We start from the raw sequence: 23,505 nt of genomic DNA, 5'->3' as shown, positions 1-23,505 counted from the left end.
CGATGTAAAGTATTTTCTAAGGAGGAACTGAAGCCTTCCATACTGAACAAATATTTGAAGAAAGCAAATCCTGACAAGGCAGACAAGAATCTAACTTTTTTCAATTACTTCGTGACAAATTTCAAAAGCACCCAACACTGTCATGCATGTTTTACAATGCTTCCCAATAAAACATTGATGGTTTGCGTGCATCGTACAATATTTCATTGCTGATTGCTAAGTCTGGAAAGCCACATGCTATTGGCAAAGAACTCATCCAGCCATTAGTGAGGTTCTGAGTACCGTTTTGGGTAACTCATAACATGATACAATTAAGACAGTTCCTCTCAGCAACAATTCAGTGCAAAAATGCATAGATGAAATGGCTGAGAATGTGGAATATGCATTTTGCAGCATACTATGGACAACAAACTTTCCATTACAGCTGGATGAATCTTTGAAACTTTGCCAAGCAGTGAACCTTTGCTTCTTGCTTACGTATAGTATATGCGCTTTATTAAAGATGAAAGTTTGACTTGAGTTATTTGTGAGGCAACTAAAAACAGATACTAAAGAGGAGTCTATATTTCATGTTGAGCGGTTTTTCAAAGACAAGGAAATTCCACTTGTCAACATACTTGCTTGTGCAACTGATGGTGCACCATCAATGACTGGTTGCTACTGTGGGTACTTGAAAAAAGCAGTGCCAAATGTCTTTACCATTCGCTGTGTCATTCATCACCAACATCTGGTTGCAAGGACCACAGAGATCACTTACACAAGTCATTGCACACTGTCATTACTACAGTGAACAAAATTGAAGTACTTGCTCTCAACAATCGACTATTCCAAAACCACAGAGAGTGATGAAGATTTTGATCGTTTGCTGCTTCATACAAAAGTTCATTGGCTATCAAAAGGCAACTGTACAAGATGCTTTTACAATCTTTTTGACACTGTTGTGGAATTTTTTGAAAACAATGTTTTGCTCAGTAATGTACTCAAAAAGAGATCAGGCATGTCATTGCTTATTTATCAGAACGGTTTGCAAAGTTCAATGAAGTGAATTTGCAGTTGCAAGGAAATAAGGTCAATCTTATTAAGGCCATCTTTACATTTATTTCAAAGTTAACTCTATTAAAGTGCAATATAGGCAGTTGTGAGCTATACCAATTTCCGAGCTTGTCTGGGCTAGAAGAGAGATGAGATACAAGATGATGATCTCCACATTTTTGTGAGCATTTGGACATGATGCATAAAGATATGTCTGAGCAATATCAGGATCTTCTTTTGATGGAAATTCCAGATTGGGTAATAAATCCATTTTCAGATACTGAAGAAGGTGGGAACTAATAGACATTGATCTGAAACAGTTTTGGTTACAGAAGGAAATTTCTGATCGCTATCTTGCACTATGGACAGTGGTTAAGAAGCTCCGTGTTACATTTCCAATATCACACTGTGGTTTTGGTATGGTCACCCAACTTCTCTCCAAGCAAAGAAATTGACTCCTGCTAAGTGACTTAAAACTGGGAAACTTGCATCACTTCATCAAGCCCATCCATCACATTAAGAATTTATTGAACAGTGAAGTGATTACTAAATTTTACTGAGTTTACTAAGTTATTAGTTAATAAGGTTCTTGATAAAAGACTATCAGGCTTTGAAAGCCTGGTATCACTGGATCATGTTCAACAATTTTGTTGAATTAACAAAAGATTTTAAAATTTGATTTACCGTATTTTTCGCTCTATAAGACGCACCTGCTGATAAGACGCACCTAGATTTTAGAGGAGGAAAATAGAAAAAAAATATTTTGAGCCAAAAAGGGGAGAGGAAGAGAGGAAGGAGTGAAAGAAGGGAGTGAGGGAGGAAAGAAGGGAGGAAGGAAAAGGAAAGCAAGAAATGGAGGGAGGAAAGGAAGGAAAGAAAGAAAGAAAGAAAGGGGGAAGGAACAGGAACAGAGGAAGGAAGCAAGGAAACTTATGAAAGGGGAGAGTAAGAGAGGAAGGACTGAAGGGAGGGAGGGAGGGAAGAAGGTAGGAAGGAGAAAGAAAAGAAGAAATAGAGGAAGGGAAGGTAAAAGAGAAAGAAAAAGAGCAAGAAAGAAAGCAAGAAAGAGAGAAAGAAAATGAAAGAGAAATAAAAATAGAGAGGGGGAATGAAAGAAATGGAAGGAGGGAAGGAAGGAGAGAAAGAAAGAGAAAGAAAGAAAGCAAGAGAAAGAAAAAAGAATGAAAGAGCAAGAGAGCAAGAGAGAAAAGGAAAGAAAGAAAGGCAACTTCAAAGAAAGGCTCACTGAGCATCTCTCACTCTCTCTCTCTTTCTATCCCTCTTTCTTTCTTTCTCTTCCTTTCTCTCTCTCCTCTTCCTTTATCTCCTCTCTCCCTCCCTCTCTTTCTCTCCCCCCTCTCTCCCCCTTTCCCTCTCTCTTTCTCTCTCTCCCTCTCTTGCTAGCTCTCCCCCCTCTCCCACTCTCTTTCTCCCTCTCCCTCTCTCTCTCCCCCTCTCTCTTTCTCTCTCTCCCCCCCCCTTTCTCTCACTCTCTCTTTCTCACTATCTTGCTGTCTGTTGCTCTCACTCACTCTCGTTCTCCGTTCTTCTTAGCGGTGACGCGCGCACGCCCTGCCCGCCTCACCTTTGCCGAGAGCTCTCAGCAAGGGGGTTGTAGGAGAGGCGGGGCCGGCGGCAAAGGTGATATTGAATGTCGGGGGAGAACGGGCGTTTGCACGCGTTCCCTATCTCCCTGCTAGCCCACTCGGAATATTCAAAATAAGAAAAACCTTCGCCGGCAAAGGCTTTTCTTATTTTGAATATTCCGAGTGGGCTAGCAGGGAGATAGGGAGCGCGCCAACCGCATCTGCCCGGAACGTCGGGCTCGGAGGGGCGACTTCTCCAGCGCTGGGCGGGGGCGCTTCTGCTCGGCCTGCTCCTGCCACTCTGCGGGCGAGGAAGAGGTCGGCGGCGGCTGCTCTCCGGGGCGAAGGCGCTTTTGGGGCGAGCCCGCGGGCTCCCGGCCAGGCCTTTAGGCGAGTGGGGGGGGCTGTCGAGGCTGATCCTGCAGGCGGGAGGGCCCAGCGGCCTGCGCTGCCAAATCCCCGGACGGGCAGCTGGGCGGACGGGGGGCTGCTTCAGCTCCTCATCCCTCCTGCAGCGGTGCGCGTTACCTGCCCCTCCCCCGCCCGCCTCCGAGGGGAGGCCCCTAGTCTCTTCTTCCCCCGCGGGAGCCTCTCTGGCTGCTTTGCGGCGCGGGACCCCCTGCCTCCCCCGATGTTGCGGGCTCTTTTCTCTTCCGAAATGCCTGCAGCCAGCGAAGCGCCTCTCCGCTCGCCAAGTGCCGCTTTGCAGCTTGCCTTCCGCCTTCCTTCCCGCTGATGCAGAGCGGCTTCCGAAGTGACGCGAAGACGGGTGAAGGTGGCTGGGCCGCTGACAGGGACAGGCGGCGAGCGCTCGGAGGGGGCACAGCCCGGAGCGAGACTTGGCCTCCGCTGCGGCTGCTTTTTGGGCTTGCACCCCCCCCTCCCTGCCTGCATCTTCGCTCCATAAGACGCTGCTGATTTTTCATCCTACTTTGGGAGGAAAAAAACTGCGTCTTATGGAGCGAAAAATACGGTAAATAAATGTGCAATTAATTGTTATACAGTGATCCCCCGATTATCGCGAGGGTTCCGTTCCAAGACCCCTCGCAATAATCGATAATTCGGGATGTAGTGGTGCGGAAGTAAAAACACCATCTGCGCATGCGCGCCCCTTTTTTCATGGCCGCACATGCGCAGATGGTGGAGTTTGCGTGTGGGCGGCGGGGAAGACCGGGGAAGGTTCCTTCGGCCGCCCAACAGCTGATCTGCTCCGCAGCGCGGCAGCAGCGAGGAGCCGAAGATGGGGTTTCCCCGTTGCCCAGGCAACGGGGAAACCCCATCTTCGGCTCCTCGCTGCTGCCGCGCTGCGGAGCAGATCAGCTGTTGGGCGGCCGAAGGAACCTTTCCCGGTCTTCCTGCCGCCCAGGCAAAGGGGAAACCCCAAGATCGCTTGCCGCTTGCCCGTTCGCCTGGCTGCTCGCTTGCCGCTTGCCCGTTCGCCTGCTCGCTTGCCGCTTGCCCGTTCGCCCGCCCGCCTGCTCGCTTGCCACTTGCCCGTTCGCCCGCCCGCCTGCTCGCTTGCCGCTTGCCCGTTCGCCTGCTCGCTTGCCGCTTGCCCGTTCGCCCGCCTGCTCGCTTGCCGCTTGCCCGTTCGCCTGCTCGCTTGCCGCTTGCCCGTTCGCCCGCCCGCCTGCTCGCTTGCCGCTTGCCCGTCACCCGCTCGCCCGGCTGCTCGCTTGCCGCTCGAGAGCAAGAGGGGGAGAGATAGAGAAAGAGAGAGAAGGAAAGAAAGAGATGAGAGAGGGAGGAAGAGAGTGTGAGAGAGGAAGAAGCAAGATAGAGAGAGAGAGAAAGAAAGGTGAGAAAGGAAGGGAGTGACGTCATCGGGTGGAAAAATCGCGATATAGCGATTCGCAATGATCGGGATCGCGAAACTCGGGGGATCACTGTAGTTTTAAATTTTACTATTCCTATCTTCCTTAGTGGGTTGTGCAACTGCTATTCTTAACAATGCTATTTATAGGGGGTGAGAGTAGGTGGCATGAGGATGAGTTTGTAGCGCCAAGGGGAGGGAGGACAGAACGAGATTGGCAACACTGATATACACCAACTTAATAGATGTAGTTCTAGGCTGGACAGTATGGCCTTAGAGCAGGAGTTCCCAAACTTGGCAACTTTAAAACTTGTGGACTTCAACTCCAGCCAGCTATGGGAGTTGAAGAATTATGGGAATTGAAGTCCAGAAGTCTTAAAGTTGCCAAGTTTAAAGACCGCTGTTCTAAGAGATTCGATTCAAACTTCATTCCTTGTGTAGCAAGGTAAACAAGAACTGAGCCTGACTTGACAACCCACAGCATTAGCTGCTCATTTTTCTACACCGAAGCATGTTTAACTGGAAATTACTCAGTCATTTGGAACTGAGCAATAAGATAGCTATTTCTAGATGAATTACAAATTATTCAAGATAGGAATAATTAGCAAACATCGAGAAGAATCACCTAAAACTTGCAGAATCTCAGCAACGAATAGCAGAAACAAAAGTGGAGGCACAAAATTAACTGAGAAAATTAGAAGAACAAGTGATAATTTTGCTTATCTATTCCTAACAAGTTTGAAGATGACCTTGTTTTTTGGGAGGAGAAGAAACTGCTAGAGCTTGATTTTTAAAAAATAATATGTAACTGATCAAGGGCACTATTGAACCAGGTAAGTTCCTGTTTTATTCTTTAGCCAACTTTTTTTTCTCCTGAAGTGAAGCAAACAGCTTTGGAAAAATCTGGTTATTCTTTTAGAAACAGATGTCCACGCAAAGGGTGAACTTTGCAGTACATTTCTTCCATTGAAAAATTCTTCGTTTCTAAAAATATTTAATTTGAAAAATCTGTTCATTCTTTTTAAATAAAGAATTCATAGCATCTCATATGATATTTCCTCTTTTTTGATCCACAATGACATCTGAATTAACCACAGAAAAACATTTCCCCCCTTATTTTTATTTTTTATTTTAAAAAACCTTCAGTGGTGTATTAGACCTATATATGGCTCTGAGGTGGGAAATAGATTATTTTTTTCTTTTGTTAGGCTACATAAAAAGATTGGGCTCAATATAAGATGTTAATTTGAACCTTTTAATTCATGAATAAAAAGCATTATAATTTTTAATGTGCTTTTGAAGTCTACACTTCCCAGTTTATTTCTAAACATGTTAGATAAGACAGCTGTTACGACTTCTTAATCAATAGAGACACAATCACAAAACAAGTATGTAACAAACACTCCAGAAATAATAACAGCTATGTTTTCTGGCAGATGAAAAGGAGAACCAGAATCCCTGTTAGGTAATAGGCTACTGAAGATTTACAAAATAATTTATTTTTTAAATTTCTGAACATGTTATCAGGCAGTATGATTACAATACAAGAGCAAGAATGGTAATGGATTAAGGAAGAAAATGACCGACATTAAAGCTGATGTTGGTAATGTACATTACCTGTATGATAAAGGGCTAGTAATAAGGCAAATTAACAGGGAAGAACTGAAGCTTATAGAGGAAAAAGAACAGTCAATTGATACTATCTGCTTGTCAATATAATGTTTGGTTGGCTCTTTTTTATCATCTAGCTTTTAAGTATTTGCTTTCAGGAAAGGAAGTAGAAAAAAGTTTCATTTATTTAGCCATATGGTTAAAAGTTATTTCTGCTAATATCATTGACTAAAGTATAGAAAGGTTCTTTTAAAAAACATCCTTGTGTCTTTGCATGCAACCCATGGGACATTACATGTGATTATTCTTTTATTTTCACAGTACACCTCTGCCCCCATAAGGTTTGCTCAAGAAAATCTTAGGAGGTGGGCAACACAGGACCCTGAACTGCACCAATCATTTTTACTGGATCTTCAGTAATAATCATACTTCCATACATCTGGAAGACCATTCTAGTGGATTGTGGTCTCAAATTATTTATTTCATTTTTATCCACTGAAGTTGCAAAACTCAACTATTTATAGCAGTAAAGCAATTGAAAAATTAAGTATGGTGAAAGAAATATCATGACATAATTACATAACCATAAACCACACTTTAAATTATTTACGCTAGAGTTAAAATGCCATTGAGAAAATTATGTAGCTGCTAAGTATTGACAATAATGTGATGGCATGTGTCCATAATTAAAATAATATCTACAGGTGTACTAAAAAAGGAATTGTGCTCAGAATCCTCCACACCAGAAATGTCAAGTGGATCCCCTCCTGACATTTGTGTTGAGGAATGACTTTTATAGTGAAAAGATGGTAGGCCATAAAAATACGTTATCATTTGTACATCAATATGTTAACAGAAAACTTTCATGAAGACAATGCATATTCATTCCTACTTGAAAAAAACCTGACCATCTGTCTGATAGTTTTCTATTTACAGAGATTTGTTTCTCTATAATCAGTCTTAGAAATTTTCCAGACTGCATAAGAAGATTCTTTGTGTTTTTGCACACTGTCCGGATCTATGTTGGAGGACTGGAACTTAAGAGAGATCTCCAGTGGAGGTGGAAGGTTAAATGCTACCAGTTCGGCCTGGTAGTGGCCTTGGCTGGTGGTTCGGAGAACTGGTAGTGGTGGCAGCGCAAGTCTCTGCCCTGATGCTGCCATTTTCTTTTTTTAACCCTCTACTCATGTGCAAAGCGTTCTGTGCATGCGCAGAGTGTAAAAAAAGCACATGCGCGAGCTGAGTGCAGGTGAAAAAGCAAGAACACAAAGCATGCACTTCCTAACCGGTAGGGAAGGCAAGTAGATTTCACAGCTGCTTTGTGTGAATAAAATACCATTTTGCTTTATGTTGAGTTTTGTTCCATGATTTAAAAAAAAATTGAACACCTAAGTATTGCATTGTTTTAGACTGAAGGAAGAGGTCAAAATCAATGCATATCCATTTATTATTTAAAATGCTAGCAAAATGTTACTTTGAAATGGATGTTCCTATAAACAGTACATTAACACTGAATGAGTTTAAGTATCGTAAATCATAAGTTGCATACATTACAAATGCCTGGCTTAATACAATATACTGGATCATAAATTATAAACCACAAAGCACAGCATGTTTAGCCTAAAATGATGATAGTTACTGCATCCCTAAATTAATATAGTTATGTCTGCAAAGTTGAATGCATAAAAGAAATTATTTCAAAACGCAGAACTAACTTAAACTCCAATTTTGAAACGTGCTAAATAAGTAGTGTCTGAATATGGCTAAATGTGGTTTATTCAAATCATGATTAAGCTATGGTCTGATATTTCATGTCTGCTGAAAAAGGAGACTGGTAACTTTAAATCTGCTTTAATGGAGAACTAAACTGCAGTGAAGACTAAACTCAGAATTACTGAAGGGAAAAGTTGAACAATCTCAAAATGTCTTTGGAACAATGAATAATATATTAGTGCTCAGTATTGTTAGATGTCTGGGACAGGAATATTCGGCAATCATTGAAGTGCATGACCTCGCTACCAGTGGTTTTAATGTTCTACTGAGGATTTATTCAGCGCAAAAGACAAAGTTTCGCAAAGCATGAGACATTTCAGAGTAGAGTATGGAACAGGTGATAAATGTAGAGAATGGAGGGTGAATCTTTGGTGCTCTCTGAGGTGTGGTGTTTGGTTGATGGCATCATCAGTGCTAATTGTTGTAGACTTCCATGCTTGCTTATTAGCAGTAGCTTGACCCATCAATGGGAGGTGCAATTGATGAGAATATAATTTCCTTTTTGTAGTTCCTTAATTAGAGTATTGTTTTCTTCATCACAAAGCTAAACCACAGTTATGGACAGAACCTAAGAGAGAAAAAGTGAAAGAATGACTGGAGGACAAAGAAACTTAACAACCCAATACAAAAACTCTACAACCAGATTTTAAAAAAAAACCTCAGTCACCCAACCAAAAAAAGGACAAGAAAAAAAGACAAAAAAAGACAGTGGTAAATTAAAAGCAGTGGGTCCATTTCTCCTACACTTTAATGGAAGCCTAAAATTATACCAACCCAATATGAAACTCATCCAATTGTATCCTATCCAGGGACTACAACTTAAAATATAACTAGAGATCTACTTTTGGCATCTTGCAGAAGAAAGCAAATATTGTATTCTATTAATTCTTCACTACAATGATCCTCCCCCTACCTTGCTTCACCAACAGTGAAAGGTAGATGACTAATTAGAAAGAGCTAAAAAGCAGCTACTTTTCATTAGCACTTTGACAAATTCCTTCATGAACTAGTTTTTGGAGGACAGTGTTCCCTCGATTTCCGCGGGGGATGCGTTCCGAGACCGCCCACGAAAGTTGAATTTCCGTGAAGTAGAGATGCGGAAGTAAATACATCATTTTTGGCTATGGACAGTATCACAAGCCTTCCCTTAACACTTTAAACCCCTAAATTACCATTTCCTATTCCCTTAACAACCATTTACTCACCATGATTACTGGTACTCACTATTGAATATGACACTTAGTGATCCTGATATTTATAAACATAATTATTTATTAACAATAATTATTTTTTTTGTTATTTATTTGCAAAAATTATTAGTTTGGCAATGACATGATGTCATCGGGTGGGAAAAACCGTGGTATAGGGAAAAAAACCGCAAAGTATTTTTTAATTAATATTTTTTGAAAAACCGTGGTATAGGCTATTCGCGAAGTTCGAACCCGCGAAAATCGAGGGAACACTGTACGTGTAGTTCTTTATTCAACCTAAGGGCTTCATAGAATCTAAGCAAAGACTTCCAATCAACTCTTATCACAGTGTGTAGCTTACCTGCTAATTTTGCTCAAGAGTACAGATTTGTACTACATGGAATTTATATGTGCCAGTTTGGAAATGAAATTTAATGCGGGCTTCCAAAACTGTTGCCTGCAGGCTTCTTAATTTTCCTGAAAAGAAGAAAAGAGAAAGAAAGCTTCCTTCTTAAGCTAGATATCAACGATATACACTGCTCAAAAATAAATAGATAAAGGGAACACTTAAACAACACAATATAACTCCAAATAAATCAAACTGTCCACCTAGGAAGCAACACTGACAATTTCACATGCTGTTGTGCACATTAAACTTTGTACAGAACAAATTATTCAGTGAGAATATTTCATTCAGTCAGATCTAGGATTTGAGTGTTCCCTTTATTTTCTTGAGCAGTATACAGTATATCATTAAAATAAAAAATTATCTAAAATTACTAAGTGAGAAAACTACTTGCAGGGTGTTTGAACAAACATGAACTATAGAAACATTAAAAGAAAAAAAAGCACCAAGAGTCTGGTTGCCATGCATTCAGTGAAGCAACCTTGAAATTCCAGGCTTGCAGAAAACAGAAAACAGCCAAACAAGGGGGTATCATGCATATTCAATCAAACACAGTGCTGCCTATTTCAATTTATACTGACTGCTAGAAATCTTTCATGACTGATTGTAAAGTAAAATCTGAAAATCATTGAAACCAGAAATGCCAAGGCTGTAACCACAGAATTTATACATGTAAAACAACCTGAAAATTGTACACTGCTTACAGCAGGGGTATCAAACTCACATAATGTGACATATTGGGACTTTCTCCCCCCCCTTCAGTAAAATCGGAGTTTCATTGCATACACCTCTCAAAGGGTCATCGCCTCCAACATACACTATATAAACATGACAAATAATAAATATGTATGCAAATAAATAAATGAATACATAGAAAATTATGCATATACTCACATATATGACAAAAAGAGTTTGGATGTATACATCTACATGGGTGAAAAAACAAACTTGCAAATTTACCAGAAGGTTGGCACTATTACTAGTATACTTATCTTCCTTATTCTGCATTATTTCTTTTGTTCTTTCCTCCCCCATCCAATTAAATATTGCTTAAATAATCACATCTTTAAAGAACAAGGGTAAAAAAAACCCTAACATTGTGCATTACAGTTTACTGTAGTTGGTTATCAGCCATTCTCTGACAGCATAATGAGAAATCTAATAAAATTCTTAGGATAAGATAAATGATCAAATTTAGCTCAAATTATATGGTGAAATTGTTCATCCGGCTTAGGGAGCCTAGATCCTCATTTTAAATTCACCATGAACTTTGAACCAGTTACTCTTTCTCAGCTCAGCCATTCTCATAGGTAGAAGTCAAAATTAGGAAAGACAAAGTCCATAAATGTCTAGAAGAAAGTGAGATATTTATTTATTTTTTGATTGATTGATTGATTGATTGGACTTATATGCAAACAAATAGGTCTCTCCTTCAAAAAATAAGAACACTACTATATTAAACCAAAATATCTAACTCAGAATGCTGTTCTTCTATTGCTAATCAGAACCTCCTGAGAAGCCTATAGGCAGGACAAAAGTTTGAGCATCTTTACTTTGCTGTCAGAAACCATTGGTATTCAAAATTCAATTATTTCTGTTGAGGATTATGTAAACTAAATTTACACCTTGCTAAAACATCATTTTCATCCATAGACTACTCAATACACTGCAGCAAATTGAACATAAAGTATCACTAAGCATGAGTAGGGACTGAGCCATGACATGATACGTATACCATAGCAAAATATAAATAGCTTTATTTCACTTCTATTTGTCCAAGTTCCTTTGCAAATTCTGTTCGGTGGGCATCAACTTGATATAGCTCTTAGAGAAGGGCATTTTACAGGTGCTCCTACCTTCCCTGACACATTTTTCCTGATCTGTCCCAAATTCTTCACCATCAACATTAGTTAGATGATTCTGGTTACTAGCATATGTTGTGCTTTGTTGAATTTGGTTCAATTTTTTAAAAGCCAAGCAAGATCAAACCTGGCTAGTCCTCAGATGGAGACTGCCATTTGAAAAGTCAATGCTAAGTTGAAAAGCTAAAGTCTCAATGGTGATTTTTCAAAAGGCAACTGGATTTTTCTTGTTTGAGAAATGAAAACTCTTCTAGGGGGAAAAAAAAAAAAGGAAGTCCAGTTGACTTTTGTAAAAGCAATTGATTGGGACAGTTGGCTGAAAATTTACATAGACATCCATAAGCTACCCTAAGCTTTATTTGAGGAAGTCTTAAGTTTCCCTATACAGTGTTACCTTGTCTTACAAATGCCTCATCATACCAACTTTTTGAGATACAAACCCTGGGTTTAAGATTTTTTTGCTTTTTCTTACAAATTATTTTCACCTTACAAACCCACTGCCACCGCTGGGAGGCCCCGCCTCCGGGCTTCCGTTGCCAGCGAAGCACCCGTTTTTGTGCTGCTAGGATTCCCCTGAGGCTCCCCTCCATGGGAAACCCCACCTCCGGACTTCCGTGTTTTTGTGAGGCTGCAGGGGAATCCCAGCAGCGCAAAAATGGGCACTTCGTTGGCAACGGAAGTCCAGAGGTGGGGTTTCCCAGCGAGGGGAGCCTCAGTGAAATAGCAGCATTACAAAAACACAGAGGTACGGAGGTGGAGTTTCGAGGACTTCGGGAGCTTCAGGGGAATCCCAACAGCGCAAAAATGGGCGCTTTGGCTGGCAAAAGGGGTGAATTTTGGACTTGCACGCATTAATTGCTTTTCCATTGATTCCTATGGGAAACATTGTTTCGTCTTACAAACTTTTCACCTTAAGAACCTGGTCCCAGAACCAATTAAGTTTGTAAGACAAGGTATCTTTGTTATGTTTATATCATATTCTCCTTCCTCAGTTTCCTTCTCAGTTCCACAATGCCAATTTCTTCACCAGGAACATATTTCAGCACTTTGATCAACTTTGTTGAATCTCTTCTTTCCCCACTTTTCCAAAAACTTGTTGGCAGTTTATTTATTTATTTATTTAGAAAATTTATTGGCTGCCAATCTTACAGGGTAAGCAGAGCTGCATCCAGGACTGTTAGGATAGCTTTCTTCAGATCATTATCAATAATGTTCCAGTTCTGGTTAATCGCCCACAATTTTACAAAATGCACTCTAAAATTCACACATTGTAGGAATGGATAACGTGAAAGAAAGAAAGAAAAGTACTCAGCTGCAATAATACATCTGACCTCTTCTGGCTATTATATATATGCATGTATATTTGCATATTTACTGTATATTTGTGGTTTCTATTGATTGTTCTATGAGTTTCTGTGAGATTGGCTGCCATATAAATATAATACAATAGCAAGCAAAGAAGAACTGCTGCAAACAAGTGCAGCCAGCCAGGGTTACCACTTGTATGACTTTAGCTTTTTGGCTCTTTTTGGGCCATCTAAGGCTACTACAATCAGCAAGAAGGGTTGAAGATGGATCAGGCTAACTTACACTCTTCTACTTGTGTATCCTGTACCCCAGTACATACATCCAAGATGGAGAGCCATAAACATCTTCAAACCAACCTTTATTTGAAACTAGCTAATAATCCAAGACATCAATATGGGACATTGTAGAAGAAAAGCAGGATCCATTTATGGCAGACCCAAATCTGAAGAAGTCCACATTTTATTGAAAGGCATCCAGTTCCCCTCCTAAGAGGCTTCCATTCAACCCCTCCATACATCTGGTTAAAAACTTCCAGTGTTGGGGCATTCACAACTTCTGGAGGCAAGCTGTTCCACTGATTAATTGTTCTGACTGTCAGGAAATTTCTCCTTAGTTGTAAGTTGCTTCTCTCCTTGTTTAATCTCCACCCATTGCATCTTGTTCTACCTTCAGGTGCTTTAGAGCAGTGATTTTCAACCTTTTTTGAGCCGCGGCACATTTTTTATATTTACGAAACCCTGAGGCACATTGAGCGGGGCGGGGGGCTAAAAAAAGTTTGGACAAAAAAATTCTCTCTCTCTCCCTTCCTTCCTCTTTCTTTCTCTCTCTCCATCCCTCTTTCTTTCTCTTCCTTCCTTCCTCTTTTTTTTGCTCTCTTTCTCTCCCTCCTTACCTCCCTCTATGTCTTTCTCTCTCTCTCCTTCCCTCCCTCTTTCTCTCTCTCTCTTGCTTTCTTTCTCTCTCTTGCTCTCTCTCTCTTGCTCTCTCTCTCTTGCTTTCTTTCTCTTGTTCTCTCTCTCTTGCTTTCTCTCTCTCTCTTTCTTTCTTTCTTTCTTTCTCTTTCTTTCTCTCTCTCTTGCTTTCTTTCTCTCTCTGAGCTTCGCGGCACACCTGACCATGTCTCGCGGCACACTAGTGTGCCACGGCACACTGGTTGAAAAACACTGCTTTAGAGAACAGCCTGACTCCCTCTTCTTTGTGGCAGCCCCTGAGATATTAGAACACTGCTACCATGTCTCCCCTAGTCCTTCTTCTCATTAAACTAGCCATGCCCAGTTCCTGCAACCATTCTTCATATGTTTTAGCCTCCAGTCCCCTAATCATCTTAGTCGTTCTTCTCTGCACTTTTTCTAGAGTATCAATATTCTTTTTGCATCATGGCAACCACTCTTTTATGTTGCGTCACCTGCAAAGTCATGGAAATCAATCCTAAACCAATCCTTCCATTGAGGACCTGTATCCTGCATGAGTCAAAAAGAGGGCTGCGAAAATATTTACTGACCCTTCGCCTCCTGGACATAAACTGTTTCAATTCCTACCGTCAAAACGTCGCTACAGAGCACTGCACACCAAGACAACTAGACACAAGAACAGTTTTTTCCTGAACGCCATCACTCTGCTAAACAAATAATTCCCTCAGATTTTAATTAATATTGATTGTTTCTTCATTGCTTATTTGACCGCTATGACAATCATTAAGTGTTGTACCTCATGATTCTTGACAAATGTATCTGTTTCTTTTATGTACACAGAGCATCTGCAGCAAAGACAAATTCCTCATGTGTCCAATCACACTTGGCCAATAAACTATTCCATTCCATTTATTTTTATTTATTTATTTGTCAAACAAGTATAGTATTATAGTACATATTAACATAACATAAGTAGAACGTAGTAATAGAAAGGATAATAATAGTAATAATAGTAGTAATAGAAAGGATAATAAGACAGGGACATTAGGCAGAAAAGTGCACTTATGCACTTTTTATTTACATAATTCTTTTATTTACATAATTCTGCTTTCTGGTGATGATTGCTACTCTGCCACTTCTTCTTATAGACTTTGGGTCACTACTTTCTGGCTCTTTTAGCTTATGTTACTAGCGATAGTAATAGCAATAGCACTTACACTTATACACCCCTTCACATTGTTTTACACCCTTTCTAAGTGGTTTACAGGGTCAGCATATTGCCTCCAAATTCCTTGTGTGTGCAATCGCACTTGGCCAATAAAGATTCTATTCCATTCCATTCCATCACCCTCCAAGTAAGTCCTGGCTTCTCTGCTTCCACTCTTCGGAATGCTCCAGGCCCGGCTCTCGCCTCACCCGCCGAGGAAGGGCAGGGAGGGTCGCTGTCGGGGTGAGTTCGCCCACCTCAGGGAGCGACCCGGTTCGGAAGCGTCAGCAAGGCGGAGAAGGAGGGGGGCAGAGCGCCACCTACCGTTCGCCGTCTCAGCCACAAAAAGCCCCCGCGCGAGCGGCGAGCCTCGCTGAGGCTCCTTATAAGAAGAGAAGGGGCGCGAAGACCCAGCCCGCGACTCGCCTCGCCCACGGCCAGCCGCCGCTCCGCTCCTTCGCCTCAGAAGCCGGCTCTGGCTTTGCTCCGAGGGGGCGCAAGGGCGACAGCGGAGCCTCGGCAGCAGGGTGCGTGTGGGGGGGAAAACGGCGGCTTTCGCGGCCCTTCTTTCGCCCCCGCCCCCCACGTGGTTCCCGAGCCGGGTCAGCGGCGGAGCGTCTCGCCCGGAACCTGAGGCGACCGGTTGCTGCTCCAACTCGCCGTCGCCACCTGAACCGGGAGGGAGACGCGCGCCGCGTCTTTTGGGGTTTCCAAGGCCGGAGGAGCGTCTCTTTCTCCTGAAGGGGCTGCGGAGGCGGCTTTTTCTTTTTTTTGGCAGGTCCGCTATATTTCCAGCAGCGCTTTTCTGACGGGACGAGCGGGCGGTTGTTTATTGGGAACTCCCCCCCCCCGGAGCTTCCCGCCTTATTTTAAGCGGAGAGTTTGCACCCCCCCTCCTTAAATTGAAGCCGGCCGAAGCCACGTGCGGGGGATTTGCCGCTGCTTTGGGAAGCGCGAGGCAGCTCCCCCCCCCCCGCCCAAGGCCGGGGTTGAGGAGCGCGCGCTGTCCGCTGAGCCGCGCGTGCAAACCAGACGTTTGCGCCGCTGAGTTGTCCTACCTGAGGGGATGTAACTCGCGGGGCTTCTTCTTAGCCGCCCCCCCCCCCGATGGAGCTCCGAGCTTCTTAAGGACGCTGGGCAGCCGAATTGGAGGTGTGTGTGGGGGTTCCTCCATCCTTGCCGTCCCTCCCCCTCGGAAGTCACCCCGGTTTTGCCCGGTGGGGTTGATCCTCCGGCCAGGTCAGCCCGTTGTTGCCGCCTTAAAGCCACACAGTCTTTTCTGATTGTTGTCTTTTCTCAACCTTCCAGATCGCCTCAGCGATGCTCGGTGTAGCCCGCCGCGCTCGGCGAAGAAGCAGCTGCACGGCCGGCGGGCGAGGTTGAGCGGCTCCCGGAGGAAGGCGTCGCTTCTGCCCGGAGGGCGCCGTCCAACCTTTTTCCCCCCTCCTGTCACCTCGCCGCCCTGAGGGAAGGAGGGCGGCCCGCGACTCCCCAGCGCCGCTAATCGGCGGCCGAACCTTTCCCACCCCTCTGCCTGGTTAAATCCCCAGTTCCCGGAGATCGAAGGATGCGGTTTCGCCTCTTTTCCTTTGCTTTGATCGTCCTGAACTGTATGGATTACAGTCACTGTCAAGGCGGCCGGTTGAGACGCGGCAAGAGAGGTGAGCTGCCTCTTCCTCCATCTCTGTCGTTCGCCGCCTTTTCTCAATGGGCCTTCTCTTCCTTCCTTCCTTCCTTCCTCCCCCTTTCCCTTTCCTTCCTTCCTCCCTTCCCTTCTTCCCCTTCCTCTTTCTCTTCCCTTCCCTTCCCTTCCCTTCCTCCCTTCCCTTCCCTTCTTTTCCCCTCCTTTCCCTTCCCTTCCTTTCCTTTCCCTTCCCTTCATTTCTTTTCCTTTCCTTTTCCTTCCTTTCCTTTCCCTCCCCTTCCCTTCCTCATTCCCTTTCCCTTCCCTTCCCTTCCCTTCCCTTCCTTCCTCCCTTCCTTCCCTTCCCTTCCTTTTCTTTCCTTTCCCTTCCTTTTCTTTCCCTCCCCTCCCTTTCCCTTTCTCTCCTTTCTTTTCCTTTCCTTTCCTTTCCCCTCCTTTCCCTTCCTTTCCCTTTCTCTTCCCTTCCCTTCCTTTTCTTCTGCTTTTCCTTCCCTTCCCTTGCGGGAATCCTTTCAAGTGGAATAGGTGGACTCTTCTTAAGCTTTGATGTGATTTAAAATTGGGGTGGTCTAGGTGGGAGGTGGGCAAGGCACCTGAAAGTTCTGTTTTCCTCTTTCATGGGGAAGGCAACCTCCCCCCCCCATTTGAAAGCTTCCACCAGAAAAAGTGAGGAAAGGTAGAGTTTTTGCAGCGCATTCTGCTCGGCTACTATTAATGTTGTTTCAAGACTGTGTGTGGCTCAGCTACGAAAAGATACAGATGACGCTGTATGCACCCGGCGAAAGTTAACAACCACCCCGTATGTTGAGAAAATGTATTCTCCGAATGTCCTTAATTGCTTTTGGTCCATCTGATTTCAATACTGCAGCCCTAATCTCTGGCTCAGGCTGCGGTATACACAATTTGCTCCTGTACAAATGAAGCAAATGCTACTAGAGAATATGTGCCAAGCAAATAGCCAAGCAGGTGCCATAGAGCTTTTATAGCTTTGTGTTCTCTCTCTCTCTCTCTCTCCCACCCTCCCTCCCCCCAAAAATGGAGATGTATTCCAATAAAGGACAATATTTGTAGCTTACAATTGAAGCCAAGATGTTCTTTGAGCTTAGATGTTTTCTTGCAGACATATCATTATTACCTGAACTAGGTAACATCATCAGTGCTTAGTGTATGGTTGCAATAGAATCATCAACCTCTGCATATGGCCGTTCCCCCGTCCCATTTCCCTGTGATGCTTCTTGATCCTTTTGATGTGTGTTGCAAAGCAGAAAATGTAGAATAATCTCTGAGGCTGGTGGGACTGTGGGAGGAATTATGGGGTGATGAGGATTCCAAGTAAATTTTCATAGCATTTGCATGACCATGAAATACAGATCCTTCACAGAGGCAATGGAACTCATTGCTGATAATGATGTTGCCCAACCTGCACTTAGTTGTCTATTCCCACTTTCTGTTGACCATGAAATACAGATCCTTCACAGAGGCAATGGAACTCATTGCTGATAATGATGTTGCCCAATCTGCACTTAGTTGTCTATTCCCACTTTCTGTTGGGAGATCTGATAAAGGAGAAAGTCGGTGAGAATCCTGGATTAAAATGTAAAATGTTCTATGTCTGTGTACACCTATAAGACAGCTAGGCTTCAGTTATGAAAACACAATTACAGGGTATTTTCTCCAGGAAGAGCTAATTTGTGATATTTTGAGAGTGCATTTGCAGTACTGGGCATCATTTTATCTTAATTGTGTTATTAAAAGCAGACCTGGGATCTTTTTTTAAAAAAGCTCCTATTTATAGTTTCCTTCTGGGTTGTGAAGGCAGAAGATGGTCAAATTAATATTTGACTCGAGAGTCAAAATCCTGAACAAAGAGAGAAAGCAAATCCCCTGTGGGTGATAGAACCACTGGCTGTTGCCTACTACAGATGTTGCAACTGAATGTGACATGTGTAGATTTTTCCGCTTTTCTTCTCCATTGTATGTACAATTTCGTATTGTACTTTGAAGACTACAGTCAAACTAGCCAGCTTGTTGGATACAAAATGTACTATTGATCCTAGCTGTAAACTAGTATCTAATAACTTCTTCATTTGCTAAGCCCAGGTTGAATGTGTATTCACTGTTCTGTTCTGCTGGTGGCTGTTTTTTTAATTGCTGTGCTTTGCTATCCATTATGTCACTTTTCCTTCAGGATTGATTAGCCAGAAGTTTATTACTTTATCATTTCCTACCTCCTTATATTGCATCATAGGGTTTGACCCACTTCCCCAAACTATTAGGCTTGTTTTACTAAACTAACTGGAGTGAACGCAATAACTACCAATAATTCAAATAAGTCCTTTATGTCACAGCAGACAATAAAAGTGACAGGCAACTTCACCGTCATGGTTCTTTTCAACTTCATCCGTGCAGGGTGAACAGTGTGTTCAGGGGGTAGGGAAAGCAAGTAGAATGCTTGGCTGCATAGCTAGAGGTATAACAAGCAGGAAGAGGGAGATTGTGATCCCGCTGTATAGAACGCTAGTGAGACCCCATTTGGAATACAGTGTTTAGTTCTGGAGACATCACCTACAAAAAGATATTGATCAAATTGAACAGGTCCAAAGATGGACTACAAGAATGGTGGAAGGTCTTAAGCATAAAAGGTATCAGGAAAGACTTAATGAACTCAATCTGTATAGTCTGGAAGACAGAAGGGAAAGGGGGGGGACATGATCGAAACATTTAAATATGTTAAAGCATTAAATAAGGTTCAGGAGGGAAGTGTTTTTAATAGGAAAGTGAACACAAGAACAAGGGGGCACAATCTGAGGTTAGTTGGGAGAAAGATTAGAAGTAACGTGAGAAAATATTATTTTACTGAAAGAGTAGTAGATGCTTGGAACAAACTTCCAGCAGACGTGGTTGGTAAATGCACAGTAACTGAATTTAAACATGCTTGGGATAAACATATATCCATTCCAAGATAAAATACAGGAAATAATATAAGGGCAATCTAGATGGACCATAAGGTCTTTTTCTGCCGTCAATCTTCTATGTTTCTATGCTTCTAGTTGTCTGGAAGTAGTTTTGTATGTGTATAGATGACCATGTGCAAGTGGATGTTAAAAAACAGCAATGGCATTAAACCACTGCAGAAAAAAAAAATCACCTCCCCTTTCTATTTCATTCTAAAAGAGTGTTGGGGACATTTTTGTGGAATAGGTAGTGTTTTTGTACTGAGTGAATTATAAGTTGTTCCAAGCGCATGTGTGAATAGCCTGTTGTGTAGTCTCACTGATGCCCTGTCAGTTCTTGCAGTTCAACTCCTGGGGGCTTGGGGAGTGGGGGAGAAGATATATAAACAGGCAGGGAGACTTTGATGTGCAACAGGGAAGCTGCAGTAGCCCCATCTACCAAGTAATGCGTACCTGATAGACTCAAACACGCCAGCAAGACCTCTTGGAAAAGAGTTCTCAAATATCTAAAACATTGGTTTGAAAAGCCCAGACATTTATTTTCATGACGAGGGAGGGCTTTCATTTGTTTATCTATTTTTAGAAAAAAAGGCAGATTGTAGTATATCACGGCAAAATATCTTTAACTAAATGTTGCTTTTGTTTCTTGCTTTTTAGACTTGGAACTGGTGCGGCTTAGTTGAGGAAAGCACGTGTTGAATTGCTTACGGGTTTAGGTTTCTTCATGGACAGATGTGTTAGCTTCTCTTAGAGTAGGAAATCTATATTTTTTCACAAGAAGGAAGTCTCAGTGGATACATTGCAAAACGTGAAACAGAAAGTGTGAATTTCTTAAAGCTTGCTGTGTCCTTTAAATCAGAGGTCCCCAACCTTTTTTGCACCAGGGACCGGCTTTAAGCTAGACCAGTTTTCCATGGCCCGGTGGGGGGGGGGAGCTAGCTGTCAGCGGCGCCGTAAAAGGGGCGATCAAGAGAGGAATGGGTGAATGAATGGACGGAGGGTGGGAAGGAAGGAAGGAAAGAGGGAAGGGACAGGAACAAAAGAAGGGTGCAAAGGAAGCAAGGAAAGGTGTGAAAGGGGAGAGTAAGAGAGGAAGGAGTGAAAGAAGGGAATGAGGGAGGAAAGAAGGGAGGAAGGAAAAGGAAAGCAAGAAATGGAGGGAGGAAAGGAAGGAAAGAAAGAAAGAAAGAAAGAAAGAAAGAAAGAAAGGGGGAAGGGACAGGAACAGAGGAAGGAAGCAAGGAAACTTATGAAAGGGGATAGTAAGGGAAGAAGGTAGGAAGGAGAAAGAAAAGAAGAAATAGAGGAAGGGAAGGTAAAAGAGAGAAAGAAAAAGAGCAAGAAAGAAAGCAAGAAAGAGAAAGAGAAAGAAAGAAAGAAAGGCAACTTCAAAGAAAGGCTCACTGAGCATCTCTCACTCACTCTCTCTTTCTATCCCTCTTTCTTTCTTTCTTTCTTTCTCTTCCTTTCTCTCTCTCCTCTTCCTTTATCTCCTCTCTCTCTCCCTCTCTCTTTCTCTCCACCCTCTCTCCCCCTTTCCCTCTCTCCCTCTCTTGCTATCTCTCCCCCCTCTCCCTCTCTCTTTCTCCCTCTCCCTCTCTTTCTCTCTCTCCCCCTCTCTCTTTCTCTCTCTCTCCCCCTCTTTCTCTCTCTTCTTCTCACTTTCTCTCTCTTGTTTTCTTTCTGTCTCTTTTGCTTTCTCTCTCTCTCACTCTTTCTTGTTTTCTTTCTCACGCTCTTTCTCTCTCTTGTTCTCTCTCTTGCTATCTCTTTCTCTCCCCCCTTTCTCACTCTCTCTTTCTCACTTTCTCTCTATCTTGCTGTCTGTTGCTCTCACTCACTCTCGTTCTCTCTCCGTTCTTCTCAGCGGTGACGCGCGCACGCCCTGCCCGCCTCACCTTTGCGAGAGCACTTTCGCCCCGGGCTCTCAGCAAGGGGGTTTGCAGGAGAGGCGGGGCCGGCGAAGGTGATATTGAATGTCGGGGGAGAACGGGCGGTTGCACGCGCTCCCTATCTCCCTGCTAGCCCACTCGGAATATTCAAAATAAGAAAAGCCTTCGCCGGCAAAGGTTTTTCTTATTTTGAATATTCCGAGTGGGCTAGCAGGGAGATAGGGAGCGCGCGCAACCGCCCGTTCTCCCCCTACATTCAATATCACTTTCGCCGGCCTCCGCTGAGGAAAGCCTTTGCCGGCATTTCCTCTCGGCGTCAAGGAGGCGCAGCGGCGGGCGGAGAGAGGGAGGGGGGGCAGCGGCGTCCCTCCTGGCCTTGGCGGGCCGCCCAACCCTCCCCACCTCCTGCAAACGCGGCGGGCGGTGGGGGGAGAGCGAGGAGCCGGTTCCGGCGGGCGCGGGGCTTGGCTGGCTGGCGGGGGGAGCGCCGCTGGTGGTGCGGAAAGGCCGAGGGGGCCCTGGCGCCGCAGACCGGCTGAAAAGCCCCAACGGCCCGGTCCCGGTCCGCGGACCGGCGGTTGGGGACCTCTGCTTTAAATCATTCACAGTATTCAGAATAGTGCAGGCTACTTTATGATGGGATATGATGGATGTTTAACAAAGTCTTTCTGTATGTCCCAGGATGTTCATGTGGGTTATTTATCAGTTGCCTTTGAAGATCTGCAGTAATGGTCATATAGGCTGCAATGTCTTGCATTTTTTCCCTTAAGATAGCTGCTACATTGGAATTCTAACCCCATAATTTTCAGATTGACTCAGCAGAAGGAACTGAAAGTACTCTATACTTGAAATACATCAGAAACAGGAGTTTGCTGCATTTATATTTTTTGCGGAATCAAGTTTCAGAAAATTCAGTAGACTTATTTCTGCTTAAACACATCCAAGATTATCGGGTTTATTTCTAAGATGACAAAGCCTTGATGTCGCAGCCCTTTCTATGAGTTAACCAATTGCTGAGATTATTTGTTGTTGTTGATATTAGACTGTTTGAATGGTCCTCTCTGAAGAAGACTGAAGAAGATAAATTTGTTCCTTTGCAATATTCTAGAGGACATAACACTCATACACAAAACTTTAACCTCAGCTGGCATTTGACGGTTTCATTTTCTGTGTCACTGGAAATGGAAATAATGTATTCCAAGGCTTCTTGGACTAACATCTCATGTAAAAATGAGGCCAAATGGTTGCTAAATTATTTTCTTCTAAAACTTCAAAAAAAAAATGGTATGAACCTTGCTTTTACAACAATATATAATAAATAAATTGAAGGCCATTCGCTCATTCTCATTGATTAATTTTGAGCCCAATAATTTATTTATTTATTTATTTATTATTTAGATTTGTATGCCGCCCCTCTCCGAAGACTCAGAGCGGCTCACAACAAGATAGAACAAATCATAAATAATCCAAATAACTTTAAAATATTTAAAGATTTAAAAGAACCCCATATACTAACAGACACACACACAAGCATACCATGTATAAATTGAACATGCCCGGGGGAGGTGTTTCAATTCCCCCATGCCTGACTGCAAAGGTGGGTTTTAAGGAGTTTACGGAAGGCAGGAAGAGTAGGGGCAGTTCTAATCTCTGGGGGGAGTTGGTTCCAGAGAGCCGGTGCTGCCACAGAGAAGGCTCTTCCCCTGGGGCCCGCCAACCGACATTGTTTAGTTGACGGCACCCGGAGAAGGCCCACTCTGTGGGACCTAATCGGTTGCTGGGATTCGTGCGGCAGGAGGCGGTCTCGGAGATATTCTGGTCCAGTGCCATGAAGGGCTTTAAAGGTCATAACCAACACTTTGAATTGTGACCGGAAATTGATCGGCAGCCAATGCAGACTGCGGAGTGATGGTGAAACATGGGCATACCTATGTAAGCCCATGACTGCTCTCGCAGCGGCATTCTGCATGATCTGAAGTTTCATGTGAAGTAATGTGATGGATTGATAAGATCTTTGATGTAATGACATTTTTTTGGACTTTGATAAAATTTGAGGGCAGATGCCATGAAAGCCTGTTTTAAACCATGGTCAATTGTTTATTAATTCAGTTGCTCTCTGCCAAGTTTTGAGCATGGAATCAATTGTTTTGTAGCTATCATGGTTACAAAGCCATCGGCTAGTTTAGATGAAGCTCCTAGTAAAGACAGCCAGGAAGTGGAGTTCATGATCTTAGTTCAAGCTATTCTTGACTATTGGATGCTACATTAGTAGAAGTAGAAAAATGTGTCTGATTAGTTTCTGGGACCTTAAATGT

At 43.2% G+C, this 23,505-nt stretch overlaps 1 protein-coding gene and 1 long non-coding RNA gene across 3 annotated transcripts in view; one reads left to right on the top strand and one right to left on the bottom strand.

Moving 5' to 3' along the window:
• Positions 1–5,675: 5,675 nt before the first annotated feature.
• Positions 5,676–15,885, bottom strand: LOC139165984 (uncharacterized). Its single transcript, XR_011558858.1, has 3 exons — positions 15,758–15,885; positions 9,367–9,482; positions 5,676–8,383 (listed from the first exon to the last, which is right to left on the bottom strand). It is a non-coding gene; the product is annotated as an uncharacterized lncRNA (long non-coding RNA).
• Positions 15,072–23,505, top strand: part of RSPO2 (R-spondin 2) — a 148,282-nt gene continuing 139,848 nt past the window's right edge. Inside the window, exons 1-2 of one of the 2 annotated variants that reach the window (XM_070749242.1) lie at positions 15,072–15,226; positions 16,008–16,360. In XM_070749242.1, coding sequence (XP_070605343.1) covers positions 16,267–16,360 — 94 coding nt within the window. In that variant the 5' untranslated portion in view covers positions 15,072–15,226; positions 16,008–16,266. Of the gene's footprint in view, positions 15,478–16,007; positions 16,361–23,505 lie in introns of both variants that reach the window. The other variant, XM_070749243.1, reaches the window with a different exon arrangement.

Source organism: Erythrolamprus reginae, chromosome 3 (assembly GCF_031021105.1).
Source record: "Erythrolamprus reginae isolate rEryReg1 chromosome 3, rEryReg1.hap1, whole genome shotgun sequence".
NCBI classification, from domain to species: Eukaryota; Metazoa; Chordata; class Lepidosauria; order Squamata; family Dipsadidae; genus Erythrolamprus; species Erythrolamprus reginae.
Note: the sequence above shows the minus strand (reverse complement) of the source record. Positions and strands in the feature narration are given on the sequence as shown.